The 24211-nt window shown below is 39.0% G+C and overlaps 1 protein-coding gene across 3 annotated transcripts in view; it reads right to left on the bottom strand.

The window, feature by feature from the left end:
- Nucleotides 1–24211, bottom strand: part of DCHS2 (dachsous cadherin-related 2) — a 258106-nt gene that overhangs the window by 85095 nt on the left and 148800 nt on the right. For all 3 annotated transcript variants that reach the window (XR_014023253.1, XM_081303666.1, XM_081303667.1), the window contains exon 4: nt 2477–2713. Coding sequence is in view for 2 of the 3 variants with exons in the window: in XM_081303666.1 (XP_081159792.1) it covers nt 2477–2713 (237 nt within the window). In the remaining variant the exon portion in view is untranslated. The remainder of the gene's footprint in view (nt 1–2476; nt 2714–24211) is intronic.

Genomic DNA, 24211 nt, shown 5'->3' with positions numbered 1-24211 from the left:
TCACTATTTGCAGATGACATGATTCTATACCTAGCAGACCCAAAAGGGTCTACAAAGAAACTATTAGAACTAATAAATGAATTCAGCAAAGTGGCAGGATATAAAATCAACATGCATAAATCAAAGGCATTCCTGTATATCAGCGACAAAACTTCTGAAACGGAAATGAGGAAAAACACTCCATTCACAATATCCTCAAAAAAAATAAAATACTTGGGAATCAACCTAACAAAAGAGGTAAAAGACTTATACAATGAAAACTACAGAACCCTAAAGAGAGAAATTGAAGAAGATCTTAGAAGATGGAAAAATATACCCTGTTCATGGATAGGCAGAACTAACATCATCAAAATGGCGATATTACCAAAAGTTCTCTATAGGTTTAATGCAATGCCAATCAAAATCCCAATGGCATTTCTTGTAGAAATAGATAAAACAATCATGAAATTCATATGGAAAAATAAAAGACCCAGAATAGCAAAAAAAATGCTAAGCAGGAAGTGTGAATCAGGCGGTATAGCAATACCAGACTTCAAACTATACTACAGAGCAATAGTAACAAAAACAGCATGGTATTGGTACCAAAACAGGCGGGTGGACCAATGATACAGAATAGAGGACACAGAAACCAACCCACAAAACTACAACTTTCTTATATTTGATAAAGGGGCTAAAAGCATGCAATGGAGGAAGGATAGCATCTTCAACAAATGGTGTTGGGAAAACTGGAAATCCATATGCAACAAAATGAAACTGAATCCCTTTCTCTCGCCATGCACAAAAGTTAACTCAAAATGGATCAAGGAGCTTGATATCAAATCAGAGACAAGGCATCTGATAGAAGAAAAAGTTGGCTACGACCTACATACTGTGGGGTCGGGCTCCAAATTCCTCAATAGGACACCCATAGCACAAGAGTTAATATCTAGAATCAACAAATGGGACTTGCTCAAACTAAAACGTTTTTTCTCAGCAAAAGAAACAATAAGAGAGGTAAATAGGGAGCCTACATCATGGGAACAAATCTTTACTCCTCACACTTCAGATAGAGCCCTAATATCCAGAGTATATAAAGAACTCAAAAAATTAGATAATAAGATAACAAATAACCCAATCAACAAATGGGCCAAGGACCTGAACAGACACTTCTCAGAGGAGGACATACAATCAATCAACAAGTACATGAAAAAATGCTCACCATCACTAGCAGTCAGAGAAATGCAAATCAAAACCACCCTAAGATACCATCTCACTCCAGTAAGATTGGCAGCCATTATGAAGTCAAACAACAACAAGTGCTGGCGAGGATGTGGGGAAAAGGGTATACTTGTACATTGTTGGTGGGACTGCAAATTAGTGAAGCCAATTTGGAAAGCAGTATGGAGATTTCTTGGAAAGCTGGGAATGGAACCACCATTTGACCCAGCTATTCCCCTTCTGGGTCTATTCCCTAAAGACCTAAAAAGAGCATGCTACAGGGACACTGCTACATTGATGTTCATAGCAGCACAATTCACAATAGCAAGATTGTGGAACCAACCTAGATGCCCTTCAATAGATGAATGGATAAAAAAAATGTGGCATTTATACACAATGGAGTATTACTCTGCATTAAAAAATGACAAAATTATAGAATTTGGAGGGAAATGGATGGCATTAGAGCAGATTATGCTAAGTGAAGCTAGCCAATCCCTAAAAAACAAATGCCAAATGTCTTCTTTGATATAAGGAGAGTAACTAAGAACAGAGTAGGGAAGAAGAGCATGAGAAGATGACTAACATTAAACAGGGATGAGAGGTGGGAGGGAAAGGGAGAGAGAAGAGAAATTGCTTGGAAATGGAAGGAGACTCTCAGGGTTATACAAAATTACATACAAGAGGAAGTGAGGGGAAAGGGAAAAATAATACAAGGGGGAGAAATGAATTACAGTAGAGAGGGTAGAGAGAGAAGAGGGGAGGGGAGGGGAGGAGAGGGAAGGGGAGGGGAGGGGAGGGGAGGGGGGATAGTAGAGGATAGGAAAGGCAGCAGAATACAACAGACATGAGTATGTCAATATGTAAATCAGTGGAAGTGTAACTGATGTGACTCTGCAATCTGTATACAGGGTAAAAATGGGAGTTCATAACCCACTTGAATCAAAGTGTGAAATATGATATATCAAGAACTATGTAATGTTTTGAACAACCAATAAAAAAAAATTAAGTGTGTGTTTTTGGGGAGGACATATACACTTTCTACATAAATATTCTACACTGTTTTAAGCTTCCTTTTGAAAATACCTATTTCTGTTGTTATTAGTAAGGGAATTGAAGGATGGATAGAAACAATGTTGAGAGAACTCAGAGCAAGCCATACCTTGTGCTGCCTCAGTTCATCTTGCCTGGAGAGAAGGAAAGCATTCTTCAAGATTGGACAGCCCAAGAAAAAACAGCAAGATTTTCAGTCATGGACTTTTAATGCAGCAGCAGTACTTACTCAAGGACTCTCTGGCTTTCACTGTTCCAACAGGAGTGTCTTCAGGCACATCTTCATAAACTGAGAATGTGTACTTAGGCCTTTCAAATTCTGCGGGTGCCAGAGCTGTCTGGAGGATGTTTATGGTGATGTCAGCATTAACTGCAGCTGTAAGCCCCCCACCATCTTGGGCACAGACCATCAAAAAAAGAGTAGTCGGTTCCAAATGACTAAGAGATGATGTTAAGTAAATAATCCCTGGATGGGGGCAAGAAATAATTAATAAGCAGTTAATATGTAATAAATACTGATAGTTATAACACCTAATCTGTTAAGTCTGCTGTGCTATTTAATTTTATGCCCCAACTTGATTGGATTATGGGGTGCCCAGATATTTGATCAAACATTATTCTGAGTGTGACTCTGAGAAGTAATTTTTTCTCTTTTTAAAAATGTGCTCTTTTTAGATATACATGGCAGTAGAGTATATTTTAACATATATATATATATATATATATATATATATATATATATATATATATGGAGTATGACTTATTCTAACTAGGATCCCATTCTTGTGGTTGCTCATGATGTGGCATTTCACATATATAAACGTGGAAAAGTTATGTTTGATTCATTCTACTATTTTTCCCATTCCCATCCTCTCTCCCTTCCCTTCATTCCCCATTGTCTAATCCAATAAACTTCTATTCTTCCCTCCCTACCTCCTTATTGTATGTTAGCATCCACATATCAAATGAGAGCATTCAGCTTTTGGTTTCTTGGGACTGGCTTATTTCACTTAGCATGATAGTCTCCAGTTCCATCCACTAACCAGCCATAATTTCATCTTTCTTTATGGCTGAGTAATATTCTATCGTGCATATATACCATATTTTACTTATCCATTCATCTTTTGAAGGGCACCTAGTTTGATTCCATATTTTTGTATGATATTACTTGACTTCTCAGAGTGAATACAGTAGACTGTTATCCCTAACATAGGTGGGCTTTATCCAATCAGTTGAAGTCCTGAATTGAACCTAAAAACTTACCACTTTATAATTAAGAGGGAATTCCTCCTGTCTGTCTTCAAAATGGAATACTGGTTATTTTTTTCTGCCTTCACACTCTGATGAAACATTAGCTCTTCCTGGGTCTCAAGCCTGCTGATCTTCAGTATGCAATAAACCATTGACTTTCCTTGGCTTAGCTTTCTAACTCATCCTGCAGATCTTGGGAAATGTCAGTCTCCATAATTGCACAATGCAATTCCTTACAAAAAATCTCCTCATAGATGTGCATATGTATTTATCACATGTAAACGGCCATCGACATGTGTGTATATCCACGCACACACACACATGCACACATATTCAAAACACACCCATTCTATTGGTTCTATCTTTCTAGAGAAACTGAATTGACACACTAGTCTTATAACCAAAGAACTTGTACGTATTTGAAAAATGATGCTACAGATTCTGTCAAGAGAAAAGTATTCCCCCTGGGCTTAAACATTAGACATTTTGGAAGCATGTCAACTCAACCAGAAGAACATAAATTCTGGTGCCTGTTCAGGCCTGATGATCACATCACCAGCTCAGTATGATGGAGTCAGAGTCTGATGTGTCCTCAGGTGGGGCTAACATGGGTAACATGTAGTTACAACCTGCCCAGGTGCCAGGCACTAAGACCTCAGGAGAAAACTGAAATGAATCTTCCAGGCATTCCTGGACTCAATATTATATGGGGCAGTTCTGTTTTTCAATTGATTCTACTCTTTGCTGGTGAGAAGATATAATACAAGAACTGTGTGTAAGGAAACTTCAATAAGTGTTAAAACCATGAGGGAAAGAGTGGTATTTGAGGCTTATGACTATTGCGTGTGAGAGGAGGAGGTATTTATGGTTAAGTTGGGGAGAGATTGAATAATTGAGATGACTAATTATTTAACATTGAAATATTAAAGGTGTAACTGGCTTGAAAGCAAGAAAATAGATACAATGGAACCAACTTTGGAAATGAACCTATTGGTTTTGTTTAACAAGAAAGAAAATACATGCAAACTCATTGATAAACATAGAAATAAATACAGTTGCACTTTATGGACTCTGATGGTCTAACCAATCATCCTATCAGTTTAAGAATGGAATACTGCAATTTTTTTGCCAGTATATAAGCTGGTAAACACATCAGAAGTACCCAGTTTTGAAAATTTTAGTTGTTTCTTTTCAAAATCTGTTCCTATGTCCTATTTCTGTTCAGGGTTTAATGAAACATGCATTATTTCTCTTTGGCATAAAGTATTATAAAGTCACGCATCTTGCCTGACTTCCTCCAACCATAATATCCCCCCTTTTATCCCCCTGCCCAGCTTTACTGAGGTATAATTGATACATAAAATTGTACCAGTTCAAGGTGTGCAATGTGATGATTTGAGACATACTTGAGTTGCCCTGTTCTTTAATAGTTTCTTATCTAACTTGATTTTAAATCATTTCCCAAATGGTTTGCTTCTCCTGAACATGCTTCAAGTTGATCATCTTAATTGAGGCCTCCAGAGTGAACACAATTTCCAGGTCAATCTGACCAAGCCAAGCAGGTCCAAATCCAAACTATTAGGATACTACAAAACACTACTAATGATACCAACTATTATTAGACCAACTTCAGCAGACATGTTCTCAATTCTTATTATAGGGAAAATTCGAAAGATTTCATTTTGCCCTTTTGAAGATTGTGACATTGAAAAAAATGAATGTCTCTCTCAAATAGGCACAACTAGTCTTCCTACCTACAGACTGACTCTTTCTGGGCTATTTTTCAGACTTCTATGAAAACAGTCTTCCTGAAATCCAAATCCAGATTTATCCAAGTTCTCAGCATACAGTTAAAATGCCTCATCTGAACATACCAAACTATTCATAAATCAGCCCTCTTTCATCTGTTTCAGTTTGGATATGAGGCGTTGCCCTAAAACTCCTGTATTAATGCAGGAATATTCAGAGGTGAAATGATTGGACTGTGAAAGCAGTAACCTAATCAATCCATCCAAGTTTGAATGTGTAACATCAATGTCATCATCCATGTGACTGGGTGGTAACTGTAGGCAGGTGGGGCGTGGCTGGAGGAAGTGGGTCACCAGGATGTGCCCTGAAAGGCTTGCTCTTCCTGTAGTCTCTTCCTCTCTCTCCCTGTTTCTCTGCTTTTTTTTTTTTTTAAAAAAAAAACCTTTATTTTTATTTATTTATTTTCATGTGGTGCTAAGAATCAAACCCAGGGCCTCACATGTGTGAGGCGAGTGCTCTACCCCTGAGCCCCAATCCCAGCCCCTGTTTCTCTGCTTCTTGACCCCACCAAAAGCTGAGCATCTTTCCTCCACTGGTCCCTTCTGCATGATATGCTCACCTCGGGCCTAGAGAAATGGACTTGGCTGTCTATGGACTGAGACCTCTAAAATCATGTGTACCCAATAAATGTTTCCTCCTCTCAATTGCTCTTGTTAGGTATTCTGGTCATAGTGATAAGAAAGCTGGCACAACCTCCATTTCTGTAGCCCCATCTCATGACTTACTATGTAGACTTTCTTCCTTCAGCAAAGTGAAGTACTTATAATTTGTAGACTAGATGGTGCTCTTTTCTATTTGAATTACCATATCCTTTTCCCAGAACAATTCTTCATCAACCTGATGATTTCTAGTCATATTTTAAAGTGCAGCTCAAGTCTCACCTAATGCAGGTAGCTTTTGCTTGCCTCCAGATAGCCAGATACCACCCTTCTGTGATGCTATAGTGGTCTGGGAATATGTGCCTCCTATAAACTGAATACATTATACATTAAATATCAGTTTTTATATTTCTTATCATTCACTTTCTTACTCACTAATCACTCAGTGATCTGTTAATAAAATAAAAACATTAAAATTATTTGAAAAATATTTAAACAATTTAATGTCCATAATATAAAGGTTTCTACAATTTAGATGAAAAATACAAGGAAACCAAACGTTAACGGTAGATAAGCACAGATAGTATAGATAAGAAAGACAAAATGTCAATAAATACAGTAATGCTCCAACTCACTAATAACAATAAAAATGAAAAATTAAAACAGTTTCTCTCTTTTTTTTATACGCTCAATCCTAAATTATTTCTGATAACACTTAGGGCATTATTATACATGAAACCCTGCTAAGCGAGAATGTTAAGAGTACAGAACAATACATACAGTTTTCATATAAACACTGACACTTATACTATAGAGGTAACCACAAAAATAAGCACACTGGGAAACATGGAAGAAGATGAACAATGCCAAGAAAGGTCACCTTTGGGGGTGGAGATTATGAGATTATAGGATAGCTTACTTTCTTTCCATTTTTTTTTTTTTTGGTACCAAGAATTGAATCCAGGGTACTTAACCACTGAGCCATGACCCTGGACCATTTTTAATTTTTATTTTGAGACAGAGTCTTTCTGAATTGCTTAGGGCCTCACTAAGTTGCTGAGGCTGACCTCGAACTTGCGATCCTCCTGTCTCAAGTTTCCAAGCTGTTGGGATCACAGATGTGTGACACTCTATTCAGTAAGACATCTCACTTTCTACTTCTTATATCCCTATATATTTTTTTCTTTTCACCATGGATTGAATCCAGTGATGCTTTACCACTGAGCCACATCCCCAGCCCTTTTTTATATGTTATTTGGGGACAGGGTCTCACTGAGTTTCTTAGGGCCTCACTAAGTTGCTGATGCTGGATTTGAACTCAAAATCCTCCTGCCTCAGCCTCCCAAGCAATTGGGATTACAAGCGTTTGCCAGCACACCTGGCTATATCCCTATATTTTAAAAATATTTCACAATGAGTGTATGTCAACTTAGTATTTAGAAAATATATAAAGTTCAAAGGATATTTAGAAAAATAAAATATATTACTAAAAAAGACACATGCAGTCATGCACCTCAAAATGTCATTTTCATCAATGACTGAGCGCATGTGTGACAGTGGTCCTATAAGATCATATTGTGTAATGACATTGCGTTTTAGTCAACTTTTATTGCTGCAACTAAAAGACCCAACCAACACAACTGTAGAGGAGGATAAGTTTATTTGAGGGCTCATGATTTCAGAAGTCTTTGTCCATAGAAGACAGACTCTATTCTTTGGGGCTCAAGGTGAGGCAGTACATCATGGAGGAAGAGTGTGGCAGAGGGAAGTAGCTCACATGGTGATCAGAAAGCAGAGAGAGACTCCACTCTCCCAGATACAAAATATATACCCCAAAGCCATGCCCCCAATGAACCACTTCCTCTACTCACACCCCACTTGCCTCCAGTCACCACTCAGTTAATCCCATCAGGAATTAATTCGCTGATTGGGTTGGGGCTATGATCCAATCATTTCTCCTCCAAACCTTCTTGCATTGTCTCACATATTAGCTTTTGAGGTACATCATATCCAAAGCATAACATATTACATCTATCTTAGTCTGTGTAAGTGCATTCGACACATGTTTTTTAGAATGTATCCCCATCATTATGTGATGCATGACTGCCTATACCAACTTTCTTTAGAGCTATAAAGGAAATGTGAACACCATAGTAAAGATTTAGATTGGAAATTAAATTGCATGCCTTTAAAATAATTACACAAGACACTTGTCTAAAAAATAGCATTATTATATAAAAATCTTCAAGGATGAAATTTTAGGACTAGCAAGTTGTTTAGGAGAGATATTTTCCATTAAATGATTCCCTGAGGTTCAGATAAACATGTTCTATGGAAACTGTCTTTATAAAACTGTTTGAACATAAAAAATATTGCGTCAAATACTCAAATTATTAGCAAAATGTGCCACAGTATCATATGGTAAACTATAAAATAGAGTTTAAAAAAAAGTAAGTAAGGACTCTTTTAGTTTTTTATTGGAAGGGGGAATGCCGAGGATTGAACCCAAGGATGCTTAACCACTGAGCCACATCCCAGGCCCTTTTTAGATTTTATTTTGAGGCAGTGTCTCACTAAGTTGCTTAGAGCCTGCTAAATTGCTGAGACAGGCCTGGAACTGGCCATCTGCCTGCCTTGGCCTCCTGACCCTAGGCTTGTGCCACTGCACCCGGCTAGGACTATCAGTTCTAAGCAAGCAAGTGACAACAAAATTTGTAGCTAATGTGTAAACAGTGAAATTCTGCATGAACTTTGCATATGGTGGCCATTCAGAGAAATGAGTTCATAGGAGAAGGGTCAGAAATTCTACTTCCTAAAGAGAAATACCTTAAAGGGAAAATGTTTTCAAGCCTTTTAAAACAAACAAAACTATAAATGTGCCTGAACTTACAAGGTAAGTCCTCCAATATTGGTTTTCCACTAGGATTTGGGGGGGGGGGATCCCCTTTTAACTTTTCTCCATTTCTCATTTCATAAAAGTCTTAGAAGTAGAGAGTATATACATACATATGTGTGTGTATGTTTACCCACATAAATATATATGTGTACATATCCACACATTCATAATACATACACATATGTATATATACATTTGTACATTATGTTCAAAAAAGGTAGGCATGATGTTACATTAATATATGTACATATTATGCTAATCTACCCAACATTCCTGTCTAATGATGGGATAGTTAATATTTGTTGCACAAATACTTGTTCACCAATTGCCAAGCACTAAGTAATTGTTTCAAAACACAAGGAACCCCACTGATTTCTGTGTATGACCAAAGACAAATCATCCAACCTGCCATGTTTTTACTTTCCTCATCTATAAATTAGGATGATGATAACTCCCCTAGCAATGTCAGACAGTGTTAATTCCTTTCTGAAAGTGATCAATTCTTATGGTAACTATTTCCATAATTCTAGTTTTTTTATGTTCATTTTTTTATTAAATGAAAACATTATACTCAACTAAGAATAATCACCCAAAAGAAATCAACACAATTGGCTAATGTACTTGTCTTTGAACTTGCAGGGATCCATTGCACTGGTATAAAACAGACCAAGGCTTACGAAGACCTATTGGAATTGCTAGGTCATTTCCCAATGTATATACTTACATATTCAATCTCCTCTTCTATTTATTTAAATATATTAAATGTGGTTTATTTTTTCTGGCCATGGTCCAGTCAGGAAGATGGAAACTATACTAGAAGTTTTAGAGGTTATTTAATTAATTAATGGGAATAGAAAAGCTAAAAGAGCCAGCGGGGATGGTGAATGATAACTACAGAAGGCTGTGACCTTCTCTAGGTCATCAGGATCAAAACAGAAGAGGCAGCTTTACTACCTTTATCAAAAGAAAGAGGAGGAAGGGCCATGGTGTGGCTTGAAGCTCCCAGGTGAGACCTTATCAGTGGTACCCAATGTTCTGAGGCATCTCCTTGCAGCTGATACTTAGGTGTCTCATAGGGTGACTTACAGCCATGTCCAAAAAGCCAAGAGAGGCTCAGAACACTGTGCTGTGGCTGCTGCACTCTGAGAAGGCACAGAGAAGGTGATGTTTACTATCCAAGAAGGCACTGAATGGCTGACAGTTGCATTTCTGAAGGGAATGGTGTAGTTGGTGCCAAAAGACAGGAGGACACTATCCACAAAGCTCCTAGCCTCTGATGTCCAATTTCCTGCCAGTACTCCCCCTTGGCAGAACTTGTCTGGAAGCAGCTACAGTGGTGTCCGGGGGCACCAGCATCCATGTGGCAGGACCCTCTGAAGATGTCTAGATCCCAGCTCTACAGGGCCTACTGCCAACACTAAGATTTAATCATGTCCAACATGGAGCTCAGTTTCCCCAGCCTCATGCAATGTCTCTGGGTTAACCTCTGTTCCTGTTTTGCTCTGTCTGTCTTCCACTACCCACTTAACCAAGGGCCCATATTAAATTATATCTTTTACAATACATGTTTCTGTTTTCCTGATTGGGTCCCAAATGCTATAGATCTCACTGATTCCGACCGGCCTGGATTACATTGCTAGTTAGGTGAAATAATTACAATGGCTTGAAAATAATCAATATTGGATTAGTGACCTTGTCTTCCAAGCAAATAAATGAGCAGATGCTGAGCAGGCAAAAACTACAGTTACAGATGATGCCACTGCTACCGTCTGGATGTATACCCAAAGCTCATGTTCTGGAAACTTAATGCCCAGATTCATATGTTAATGGTATTTGGAGGGAAGACCTTTGGGAGTAGGGCCTTATGTAAGATGACATCATGAGGGTAGAGCCCCTGGCCCCACATGGGATTAGTGGCTTTCCAAGAAAGGGAGAAAGACAGGAGCTAGTCTGCTTGCTCTGTCTCACCATGTGATGCCTCCACCAATGTGTGAGGCAGCACAAGGCCTTCACCAGATGTGAAGCAGATGCTAATATCATGTGTTGGACTTTTCAACCTTCAGAACCATGAACCAAACAAATTTCTATTCTTAATAAATAAGCCAATCTTGGGTAATTTGTTATAGCAACAGAAAACAGATGAAGACATCATCTTATATAAAGTTGGCCCTTATTGTCTCTACTCCTCAGTCATTTCCTTTATAAGATCACAATCTGCAGGTATCTGCCTGTTTTCTTATTTTCTCTTTGTCCCTCTCTACATCTTAAGGTCTATGAAGGCAAGGACTGGGTCTTTATTAATCACCATTAACCAACCAGGGCCTGTCACAATCCCACGCTCAGAGAAGCTGCTTCATGAATTAAAAGGTAAATAAACAAGCCACTGTGGAAAAATCACTGCTTGAGATTAATCAGAAGAACTTCAAAGGAGGAAAGAAGATGTCTTAGTTTAGGCTGCTCTGACAAATACAGCATAGCCTGGGGAGTTTGAACAACAGAAATGTATTTCTCACAGTCCTAGACTCCAGGAAGCCCAAAATCAAGGTGCACAAAGATACCATGTCTGTTGAGAACTCTCTTTTGGTTTGCAGATGGCCATCTTCTTATTATATCCCCACATATGACAGAGAAAGAGGACTCTGATCTCTTTCTCTTATGAGGACACAAATCCCTCTTGGGGGCTCTACCTTCAAGATGTCATCTAAACATAATTAACTTTCAAATTCCATCACCTCCTGATTCCATCTCACTAGGGGGTTAGGGTTTCAACAGATGCATTTTGGAGGGGCACAAACAGGCAGTCCATAACAGAAGAAAAACCTGGTGGAGGAACTCCATGCCAAATATTACAATTACCATATGCCTGTAGCCATTAGGAGTCTGTGGTACTAATGCAAGGATAGATAATAGAATAGAACAGATAAGCTCGAAGAAATACTAGTTCAGGTGGCAAGCGGCAGGCCTGACCCTCATGAAGGACTTCTAGCTCTTGATTTATTACACTTAGGATTAGTAACTACAGAGGAAAAATAACCCACAACAATTTGCTCATTTTATGTGGGTAACACATCTACAAATTTAACAAACATATATAAATATTTTTAATACATTGTACTTGAATTCTACCTCATTTCCAGCTTAACAAAGGAAATGACTAAACAGGTGCCTATATATCCCTTCCTGCTTAAACCAGAATCCAGGGGACCCTGAAAAGCCATCTGTTTATTGAGCTGCCTCAACTTAAGACCTGTCCCTGGCCATTGGGAGGCTCTTTGGTTGAAAGAACTACAGAAAAATAATTCCTAACTTCTGATACCCAGCAAAAAAAAAAAAAATGCTGTTCATATTTAACCCGAATCATTTGCATTATAGACCCTTTCCTCATGGCTTGATATGGAGTATTTATCCTAATAAACTGCATGATTGTGTCACAAAACTGGGCATTAAAAGTACCCTGATTTTTTAATGAAAAAGTTGGCTTAAAATTTGTATGAATCCAAATCTGGTGAGCCCACTTAGTGTGGTATACGAAAGGTATTTCTGTGACACTGAGATGACCAATTTAATCAATGTGATACATTTTGAACTTGTAATCATTATCTCAGGTTGAAAATATTGGTCTTCCTCCTGCAATCAGCCATCCCCAAGCAAATGAGTAAAGTTTGTGATATTTGTTATCCTTGCCTTTAAATGCTATGAATGTTAGATTTCTGATTCTATATGCTAATTTTATGTTCTCAGTACTAGGTTTCTTTGTGAATTGTTTTGATTAAATCTTAGCAGAACCAGACTTTGTACATAAAACTGGCATCTTAGACATTTTCCATATGAGCAGATTATCCTTAAAAGCAAGGCAAGAAAGCTATTCTTAAGAGTTTATAGAATAATAAAAGACCGTGGCGACAGCCTTAGAATCAAAGATAGCTGGGTTCAAATCCTGGTTCTATCAATTCCTGCTTTGACCTTGAGCAATTTTATAAACCCTCTGAGCCTCTGTTTATCATTTGTAAACAGACTATGGAATCAGACCAATGTCATTTATTGTGCAAAACTATCATGAGGATCAAATTAAATATTATATAGAAATACATCACTTAGCATAAATGCCCGATTCAGTACTAACAAACATATATAAACAAACATATATAAATGAACATATAAAAATATAACTATATTATATATTTATTTATATGTTCTAGTTATATTTATATATGGACTGTATATAAGGACTAGAAAGTGGGCAATTCTGTGTACTGATAATTCTGAACTGATAATGAGTGAATAAATAATCTTCTGGGTAAAGATAAAGTTGGGCAATTGGAGCAGCATCAATATAATGTGAAATTCTACAAATAGAGTGCATAAGAAATTCACAAGTGCTGATGCAGCACTAAAGATCCTTTAGAGAGGGGCTGCAGTGCTCTTTATTCCATTCAACATGTATAGTTCCTCTAATATAATGGTAAAACTACTAACTCAAGGCTTTATCTGAACTAGTCTTGGATGGATGTATACTTCCTATTTGTAGGTGTGTATAAGTCCTAGTTCTTATATGCTTTTATGGGGTTTACAATGCGTCCCCTTAAGTAAATATTTCAAGATCATTTAAATAACCGTCCCTCATTATATAAACCTAGATATGGATACAGGTTGCCAACATGTCTGTGGGCCAGTCGTGTTCAGGGGAGCCCAAATACACGTCCAGTGGACACAGGTGTAATACCAGAAGTTTTAGTTTTTTTGTTCTCTCATGTGGTCATCTGAAATCCTCTGATAATTCTGCTTCTCTTCTGTGGATCATTTACTTATTTATAAAGTGGGGATAAAAATGGTTCCCACAGCAAAGGTCTGGCATGATGGTTAAATGAGTCAATATAATATGGGTAGAGTAAGGGGAAAAATTTCTGGCACATAGTAAATGCTCAAAAATATTGTCAAATGACAAATTTAGTTTAGAGACCTTAACTGGCTTTTATTTATTTTAATAGTTGGGCCACACCTCATTTTATAAAACAGAATGAGTATTCCAGTGAGCTCAACAGAGGAGACTGGATTTATAAAGACCTGAGGAGAGCAGAGACTGAGAACAAGAAGATTGGTCATTTCAAAGTTACTCTAGTCTAAAGGCTAAAGTAGAGAAGGCACTTCCATGCCATGCTGGCTCACACAGGCTAGACTGAAGATTTATCTTCCTCTCCTCTGACTTCCTGGAAGATCATATGAACAACTTAGTTTCTGACTGGGAATGTGGAACATTAACATGAGTGACTCCATTTTGGTTGGGTTTTTTGAGTCCAGCACAGGAGTCAGTCCTAACCAATAGCTTCCTGTAAACTTTATTTAACAATATTCATTATTATTTATAGACTATGTCTTTATATCCTTGTATCACCAAAAGCACATTATTTCTGCCTTCTTTTTACTTCATAGGAATATTTATGGCAACGGAAATAAACTGTTTTTTTTTTTAAATAAGGTTAAATGTGCTGAATCATCCCATGTTTCTATTATTGTTATTCTTTTATATCTATTTAGGGTTCAATGGCTAAGGGAAATTACAGCCTTTACAGAGAAACTCATGTATTTTTGTCTCCTTCTTCATGGCAGTTGTAACCAAATGTTGATTCACATGATACATATTTCAGCTTGCTGCAATAATTACTTTCCAGAAAGTAAACAAAAAGATAATTGATGAATTATATTTAAATAATAAGTCAAAAGTCTAATTTTATTTTGGAGTTACATTAGAACAAAACTTAAAATGTGCACAGCTAATTCCAGTAAATCCATATGAGATGATGATAAATAAAAATGTTTTCATCTTCCTTTCCTTTTTTTTTTTTTGGTATTGGGAATTGAACCAAGAGGGGCTTACCCACTGAGCCACATCCGCTGTCCTCTATTTTTTTGTATTTTATTTAGAGACAGGGTCTTGCTGAGTTGCTTAGGGCCTTGCTAAGTTGCTGAGGCTGGCTCTGAACTCATGATCCTCCTGCCTTGGTCTCCTGAGCCTCTGGGATTACAGGTATGCGCCAACATATCGGGCTTCCTTTCATTTATTAACAGACTTGGTTCTGTCTCAAAGTCTGGACTCTGCCCCTTTGAAGTTCCCCCTTTTTATGTAGTCACTGATCCTTCCTGCTCCATCTAATGACGCCCCAAGACACAGGTCACCACATTTCTCTGAGTGTCTGCTTCCTCATCAGAAACACAGGACATGAAGGGGATCTACTTCATGGAATTTTTATGGAACTCAGATGAGATACTACACTCAAAGAAAAAGGAATAATGTTTAGCAAGTGTCAAGTGTCATAACTTTATTATTCAATGACATATTATGCTGAATTTCTTTTAATTATTTTAACATAAAACATTTGATTGTATTCTATAATTTAGTTTACATGTTTAATATCTAGCATCAAACATTTAAGAAATCATTTGAAAGCATTTCTCCCCAAAGAAGTAACATATATCATCCAAAAATAATTAGTAAAAATTCCAAGTTTTATTTATTTATTTTTCAATTTGAGAGTGAAATTGTGCATCCTTCATTTTACCTTCTAAGGCTGATTTGAGTCATTTACACAGTGATCCCAAAACACACAAAACAGAATTAATACTTTGGCTTATAGTGACATTGATTTTGTATGCTAAATAGCTCTTCTAAATCAGCTATTTTCATTTTAAAGTCACTCTAAGTGTCCAATTTAAAAGTTGCACAAGGGGGACAGGGAAGATGGCGGCGAAGGGAGCGCATCACCCCCATGTGCTGCGTCACTGTGCGGGAGAATGATGAGTTAAAACAGCTGAAGGCTGTCTTGTTGGGAATTTCCAGCGAAATTGAGGTGCTCCAGAATCTAGTGGAGGGATTTTCATCGCGCGAGGATCAGCTGTGGGGGCTCGGTGGCGGGCAATTTCTCCGCACGGAGGGTCGCACTGCTTGTTCGGCTGATCGCCCCGCGGCTAGAGTCTGCGGCATGCGCTGGGAAGCGGCGAGGAGGTGCAGTGCTGTGGATTCTGTGGGCTCCTGCCAGCGGTGCAATGGCTGTGCTCAGTGCTGAGTTCTGGGTTTGAGACGGAGGAGAGAAGCAGTCCAGTTCGGTTCTCCACACCGGTCGGACCACAGAGGAGGCCAGGGGCTGCCATCTTGGAGAGCTGACGTAATCATCCCTGTTTTCTACTGATCTCAGCTCATTCAGCTACGGAACAGGTGATTTCAGGCTGTTACTTGCCTGCGTCTCACAGACAGATTGCTCAGGCTCAGGGCTAGAGAACCCGCGGAGACTGCTTCTTGGAGCTTGCTCCTAGCGGACGTGCACCAGCTCTGAGCGGCCGGGTTCTGGCTCCCGGAGCTGCTTTGGCCCAGGGCTGGGGAACCCGCGGAGACTGATTCTCGGAGCCTGCTCCTAGCAGAGCGTGCACCGAGCTCTGAGCAGCCGGGTTCAGGCTCCCGGAGCTGCTTTGGCCCAGGGCTGGGGAACCCGCGGAAACTGCTTCTTGGTCCGGGTCCTGCTGGGTGCTGTGGGGGCCAGAGGGGCAGAGTGGAGCTGCCGCCTGCGCCCGGAACAGGCCAAGCGACCCGCCGGGGAGGTATCACATCACCCCAACTGCAGCTGGGGCTGCAGAGAGCAGCCGCCCACGCCTGGAACAGGACCAGCGACCCAATGGCGTGGTAGTCAAGTCACCCCATTTGGAGTAGGGGCCGAGCAGAGCTGCCGCCCGAGCCTGCAAGGTAGGCAGACCTGCAACTCACCGGCGGGACAGGCCCGGTGGCCTGCCAGCGTGGTGGACACGTCACACCGATTGGAGTGGGGGCTGAGCGGGGCCGCTGCCTGTGCCCGGAAAAGGCCCAGTGACCCACCGGCGTGGCAGTCAAGTCACCCCATTTGGAGTGGGGGCCGAGCAGAGCCGCTGCCCGAGCTCGCAAGGTAGGCAGACCGGCAGCCCACAGGCAGAACGGGCCCAGCAGCCGGCCGGCGAGACAGACACGTCACACTGGTCGGAGTGGAGGCGGAGCAGAGCCGCCGCCCGTGTCCGGAAAAGGCCCAGCGACCCACCGGAGTGGCAGTCAGGTAGACCCATTTGTAGTGGGGGCCGAGCAGAGGTGCCACCCGAGCCCGCAAGGTAGGCAGACCTGCGACCCACCGGCGGAACAGGCCCAGAGGCCTGCCAGCGTGGTAGACACGTCACACCAATTGGAGTAGGGGCCGAGCAGAGCCGCCGCCCGCATCCGGATCAGGCCCAATGACCCGTGGGCATGGTAGTCACGTCACCACAATTGGTGTGGGGCCAGAGCAGAGTTGCCACCCGTGCCCGCAGGGTGGGCAGACCTACGAGCGACCGGCAGAGCAGGCCTAGCGGCCCGCCAGCGTAGTAGACAAATCACCCCAATTGGAGGAGGATCACAGCCACTACCCGCTCTGCAAGGGAGATTTTTCAACTATACAAGAGCAATATAAATAAATAGGGGGAAAATTTCAAAAACACAACTGTTTTACCAAGCAGAAAGAAACGCGAGCAGTATGAAAAGACAAGGCAAGAAAGAACCACAAGCAATGCAGGTCAACTCAACTTTAGAAGAGGTAATAGCTGCAACAGATGGAATGTCAGATAAAGAATTCAGGATATACATGTTTCAGATGATCTGGAGTCTCAAGGAAGACATGAGACAGCAAAATCAGACAATGAAAGATCACTTTGACAAGGAATTACATAAACAAATCCAAGAAGCAAAGGATCAATTATACAGGGAGATAGAGGTATTAAAAAACAAATAAATAGAAATCCTAGAAATGCAGGAAGCAATAAACCAACTTAAAAACTCAATTGAGAATACTACCAGCAGAGTAGAACACTTAGAAGATAGAACATCAGACAATGAAGACAAAGTATTTCAACTTGAAAAGAACATAGACAGCTCAGCAAGACAGTTAAGAAACCATGAGCAGAACATCCAAGAGATATGGAATAACGTAAAGAGACCAAACTTAAGAGTCATTGGGATACAGGAAGGCATGGAGGTCCATACCAAAGGAATAAACAATCTATTCAATGAAATAATACGAGAAAACTTCCCAGACTTGAAGAATGAGACAGAATCCCAAATCCTAGAAGCCTACAGGACGCCGAATGTGCAAAATCATAAGAGATCCACACCTAGACACATTATAATGAAGATTCCCAACATACAGAATAAGGAGAGAATTTTAAAAGCTACAAGAGAAAGGAAGCAGATTACATTTAGGGGTAAGCCAATCAGGATAACAGCTGATCTTTCAACACAGACTCTGAAAGCTAGAAGATCCTGGAATAACATATTTCAAACTCTGAAATAAAATGAGTTCCAGCCAAGAATCGTGTATCTGGTGAAATTAAGCTTCAGGATGGAAGATGAAATTAAAACCTTCCACGATAAAGAAAAGTTAAAAGAATTTGCAGCTAGAAAACCGTCTCTTCAAAAAATCTTTGGCAAAACATTACAGGAAGAGGAAATGGAAAATAACAATGAAAACCAACAGTGGGAGGTAGGACAATAAGGGGGGGGGGAATAATCAAAGAAGAAAACAAATCAGGTTTAGTAACATTAATAAACAAATATGGCTGGAAGAACAAACCATATTTCAATAATAACCCTAAATTTTAATGGCTTAAACTCACCAATTAAGAGACACAGGCTAGTTGAATGGATCACAAAACAAGACCCAACAATATGCTGCCTACAGGAGACACATTTGATAGGAAAAGATATACAAAGACTGAAGGTGAAAGGTTGGGAAAAATCATATCACTCATATGGACTGCGGAAACAAGCAGGAGTGTCCATACTCATATCAAATAAAATAGATTTCAAGCCAAAGTTAATCAAAAGGGATAAAGAGGGACACTACATACTGCTCAAGGGAACCATACACCAACAAGACATAACAATCATAAATATATATGCCCCAAACAATGGAGCAGCTATCTTCATCAAGCAAACTCTTCTCAAGTTCAAGAGTCTAATAGACCACCATACAATAATCATGGGAGACTTCAACACATCTCTCTCACCACTGGACAGATCTTCCAAACAAAAGTTGAATAAGGAAACTATAGAACTCAATAACACAATTAACAACCTAGACTTAATTGACATATATAGAATATACCACCCAACATCAAGCAGTTACACTTTTTTCTCAACAGCACATGGATCCTTCTCAAAATAGATCATATATTATGTCACAGGGCAACTCTTAGACAATATAAAGGAGTAGAGATAATACCATGCATCTTATCTGATCATAATGAAATGAAACTGAAAATCAACGATAAAAGAAGGAAGGAAAAATCATGCATCACTTGGAGAATGAACAATAGGTTACTGAATGATCAATGGGTTTTAGAAGACATCAAGGAGGAAATTAAAAAATTCTTAGAGTTAAATGAAAACTCAGACACAACATATCGGAATCTATGGGACACATTGAAAGCAGTTCTAAGAGGAAAATTCATTGCTTGGAGTTCATTCCTTAAAAAAAGAAAAAACCAACAAATAAATGATCTCATACTTCATCTCAAAATCCTAGAAAAAGAAGGGCCAAACAACAGCAAAAGAAGTAGAAGGCAAGAAATGATTAAAATCAGAGCTGAAATTAATGAAATCGAAACAAAAGAAACAATTGAAAAAAACTGACAAAACTAAAAGTTGGTTCTTTGAAAAAAGAAATAAAGTAGACAGACCCTTAGCCATGCTAATGAAGAGAAGGAGAGAGAACCCAAATTACTAGCATATGGGATGAAAAAGGCAATATCACAACAGACACTTCAGAAATACAGACGATAATCAGAAATTATTTTGAATCCTTATACTCCAATAAAATAGAAGATAGTGAAGGCATCGATAAATTTCTTAAGTCATATGATCTGCCCAGATTGAGTCAGGAGGATATAGACAACCTAAACAGACCAATAACAATTGAGGAACTAGAAGAAACCATCAATAGACTACCAACTAAGAAAAGCCCAGGACCGGATGGGTATACAGCAGAGTTTTACAAAACCTTTAAAGAGGAGCTAATACCAATACTTTTCCAAGCTATTTCAGGAAAGAAAAAAGAGGGAGAACTTCCAAATTCATTCTATAAGGCCAACATCACCCTGATGCCTAAACCAGACAAAGACACTTCAAAGAAAGAAAACTACAGACCAATATCTCTAATGAACCTAGATGCAAAGATCCTCAATAAAATTCTGGCAAATCGGATTCAAAAACATATCAAAAAAATTGTACACCATAATCAAGTAGGATTCATCCCTGGGATGCAAGGCTGGTTCAATATATGGAAATCAATAAATGTTATTCACCACATCAATAGACTTAAAAATAAGAACCATATGATCATCTGGATAGATGCAGAAAAAGCATTCGACAAAGTACAGCATCCCTTTATGTTCAAAACTCTAGAAAAATTAGGGATAACAGGATCATACCTCAACATAGTAAAAGCTATCTATGCTAAGCCTCAGGCTAGCATCATTCTGAATGGAGAAAAATTGAAGGCATTCCCTCTAAAATCTGGAACAAGACAGGGATGCCCTCTCTCACCACTTCTGTTCAACATAGTCCTCGAAACACTGGCCAGAGCAATTAGACAGACGAAAGAAATTAAAGGCATAAAAATAGGAAAAGAAGAACTTAAATTATCACTATTTGCAGATGACATGATTCTATACCTAGCAGACCCAAAAGGGTCTACAAAGAAACTATTAGAGCTAATAAATGAATTCAGCAAAGTGGCAGGATATAAAATCAACATGCATAAATCAAAGGCATTCCTGTATATCAGCGACAAATCTTCTGAAATGGAAATGAGGACAACTACTCCATTCACAATATCCTCAAAAAAAATAAAATACTTGGTAATCAACCTAACAAAAGAGGTAAAAGACTTATACAATGAAAACTACAGAACCCTAAAGAGAGAAATTGAAGAAGATCTTAGAAGATGGAAAAATATACCCTGTTCATGGATAGGCAGAACTAACATCATCAAAATGGCGATATTACCAAAAGTTCTCTATAAGTTCAATGCAATGCCAATCAAAATTCCAACGGCATTTCTTGTAGAAATAGATAAAGCAATTATGAAATTCATATGGAAAAATAAAAGACCCAGAATAGCAAAAACAATGCTAAGCAGGAAGTGTGAATCAGGTGGTATAGCGATACCAGACTTCAAACAATACTACAGAGCAATAGTAACAAAAACAGCATGGTACTGGTACCAAAACAGGCGGGTGGACCAATGGTACAGAATAGAGGACACAGAAACCAATCCACAAAACTACAACTCTCTTATATTTGATAAAGGGGCTAAGAGCATGCAATGGAGAAAGGATAGCATCTTCAACAAATGGTGCTGGGAAAACTGGAAATCCATTTGCATCAAAATGAAACTGAATCCCTTTCTCTCGCCATGCACAAAAGTTAACTCAAAATGGATCAAGGAGCTTGATATCAAATCAGAGACACGGCGTCTGATAGAAGAAAAAGTTGGCTATGATCTACATACTGTGGGGGTGGGCTCCAAATTCCTCAATAGGACACCCATAGCGCAAGAGTTAATAACTAGAATCAACAAATGGGACTTACTCAAACTAAAATGTTTTTTCTCAGCAAAAGAAACAATAAGAGAGGTAAATAGGGAGCCTACATCCTGGGAACAAATCTTTACTCCTCACACTTCAGATAGAGCCCTAATATCCAGAATATACAAAGAACTCAAAAAATTAGATAATAAGATAACAAGTAACCCAATCAACAAATGGGCCAAGGACCTGAACAGACACTTCTCAGAGGAGGACATACAATCAATCAATAAGTACATGAAAAAATGCTCACCATCTCTAGCAGTCAGAGAAATGCAAATCAAAACCACCCTAAGATACCATCTCACTCCAGTAATATTGGCAGCCATTATGAAGTCAAACAACAACAAGTGCTGGCGAGGATGTGGGGAAAAGGGTACACTTGTTCATTGTTGGTGGGACTGCAAATTGGTGCAGCCAATTTGGAAAGCAGTATGGAGATTTCTTGGAAAGCTGGGAATGGAACCACCATTTGACCCAGCTATTCCCCTTCTCGGTCTATTTCCTAAAGACCTAATAAGAGCATGCTACAGGGACACTGCTACATTGATGTTCATAGCAGCACAATTCACGATAGCAAGATTGTGGAACCAACCTAGATGCCCTTCAATAGATGAATGGATTAAAAAAAGTTGCATTTATACACAACGAATGTTGGGGTTCGAGTGTGCAGAGTTTAGCTCCCTCAGGCCTGACAGGTTGCAAGAGCTGTGGTTGTGATTTAGGTCAGCTGAGGCAAACCTCAGTTAGGAGGAGAAAAAGTTCTCTTCCCCTTATCGCAAGTCACAAGTTCTGCATGGTTTGGCCAAGAGGAAGAAGCTTCCTGCATACTTGTCCTGGGAATAGTACATTCTAAAGAAACAAATGCATCTTCAGGGGATTAGATAATGTTTACAAAGAACTTTGGGAGGGTACTTATCATATGAACAGGAACGATCTGAATTTAGCTCTGTGTACCGGCTGAGGCATGATATTTGGGCAATGTGGGTAAAGTGTTTATTGCTTGCTTTGTTAGAAGAAGAATATAAAAGGAACTTGCAAATAAATCTCAGCATGCAGTTGCAACTGCTGCCTTGGCTCTGCATCCCCTGTGTCCTGGTTATTTCGCGACCCTTACCCAGGGACCCGAACGCACTAAACGTTCACAAATGGAGTATTACTCTGCATTTAAAAATGACAAAATCATAGAATTTGGAGGGAAATGGATGGCATTAGAGCAGATTATGCTAAGTGAAGCTAGCCAATCCCTAAAAAACAAATGCCAAATGTCTTCTTTGATATAAGGGGAGTAACTAAGGACAGAGTAGGGACGAAGAGCATGAGAAGAAGATTAACATTAAACAGGGATGAGAGGTGCGAGGGAAAGGGAGAGAGAAGGGAAACTGTATGGAAATGGAAGGTGATCCTCAGGGTTATACAAAATTACATACAAGAGGAAGTGAGGGGTAAGGGAAGAATAATACAAGTGGAAGAAAAGATTTACAGTAGAGGGGGTAGAGAGAGTAGAGGGGAGGGGAGGGAAAGGGGGATAGTAGAGGATAGGAAAGGCAGCAGAATACAACAGACACTAGAATGGCAATGTGTAAATCAATGGAAGTGTAAATGATGTGATTCAGCAATCTGTATATGGGGTAAAAATGGGAGTTCATAACCCACTTGAATCAAACTGTGAAATATGATATATCAAGAACTATGTAATGTTTTGAACGACCAACAATAAAAAAAGAAAAAATAAATAAAAGTTGCACAAACAATTTAGTTAATCTACATGTAAGGAAAATCCATAACTTCAATTTTAAAAAGTTATGATTTTTTTACAATATTTATTTACAATACTTACTACTTTTAAATTACCAATATCATCACAAAATACATAATTACATATATTTCATATATTGGAAAATAAATTTACCAATGCTAACTTTAGGTAGAAAATGTCAGAAAATTCTTCAAAGATTGTTTTTAACCTTCATTTTCAACAAAAGTGACAGATTAGTGTCCATTAAAAATCTGAGCTTTACAAAAGTGCAAGTTTTAAGAAATTAACTGTATACAGGAAGAATATACAAAAGGCAGAAAGGATGGCTGTAGGCTCAGGAAGAATGACACCCCCTGGGTAAATCTTCAGAAAGCTCTAGTTCAAGTTCATTGACATAAAAGCCAGAGCTGAAGATAAGGCCTTCCAATGAAGACAAGTTAATTTGGACACAGGAATATATGGTGGGTTTGCTTTTCATTCAGCATTATCCAAGTGAAGCAGAGGAGTCTGGGTAAAGATAAGCAACAGAAAAGGAGAAACAAAATGGTAGGCAGGCTTTTAAGGGACTCAGCCGAGGTTATGTCCCCAAAGATGGTCATCTTGTCAGCAAATGCTGCTAAGCAATTACAGTATAGCTTCTCAAGAGGAGTGGCCAAAGGGAGGGTGTATGTAAAACTTTGAGGGGCAAAAGCCTAGAAATCATACTGTTGGTGGATTTCAGAAAAATAATACAACTCTGAAGAAACAAATAACAACTTTTAGAGTGGTATCCATAAACACACTAAAATAGAAAACTACTGATGATTGAGTTAAAAAGGTTGAAAAATACTACCTTCATGAATAGTTTCTCCCAAAAGAATGCCTCCTTCTTTAAATAATAGTGTTAGGTGTTGAAATATTCAACCTTAAATGAAGGGATCAATTGCTTTCAGACATTTGCTATTTCTATGAATTATACATATTAGGCAATTTAATCACAGTTTTAACTCGGAACTTCTAACTTACAAGAATGTAGAGTAA

This window comes from Spermophilus citellus (assembly GCF_964194105.1).
Source record: "Spermophilus citellus genome assembly, chromosome: 8".
NCBI classification, from domain to species: Eukaryota; Metazoa; Chordata; class Mammalia; order Rodentia; family Sciuridae; genus Spermophilus; species Spermophilus citellus.
Note: the sequence above shows the minus strand (reverse complement) of the source record. Positions and strands in the feature narration are given on the sequence as shown.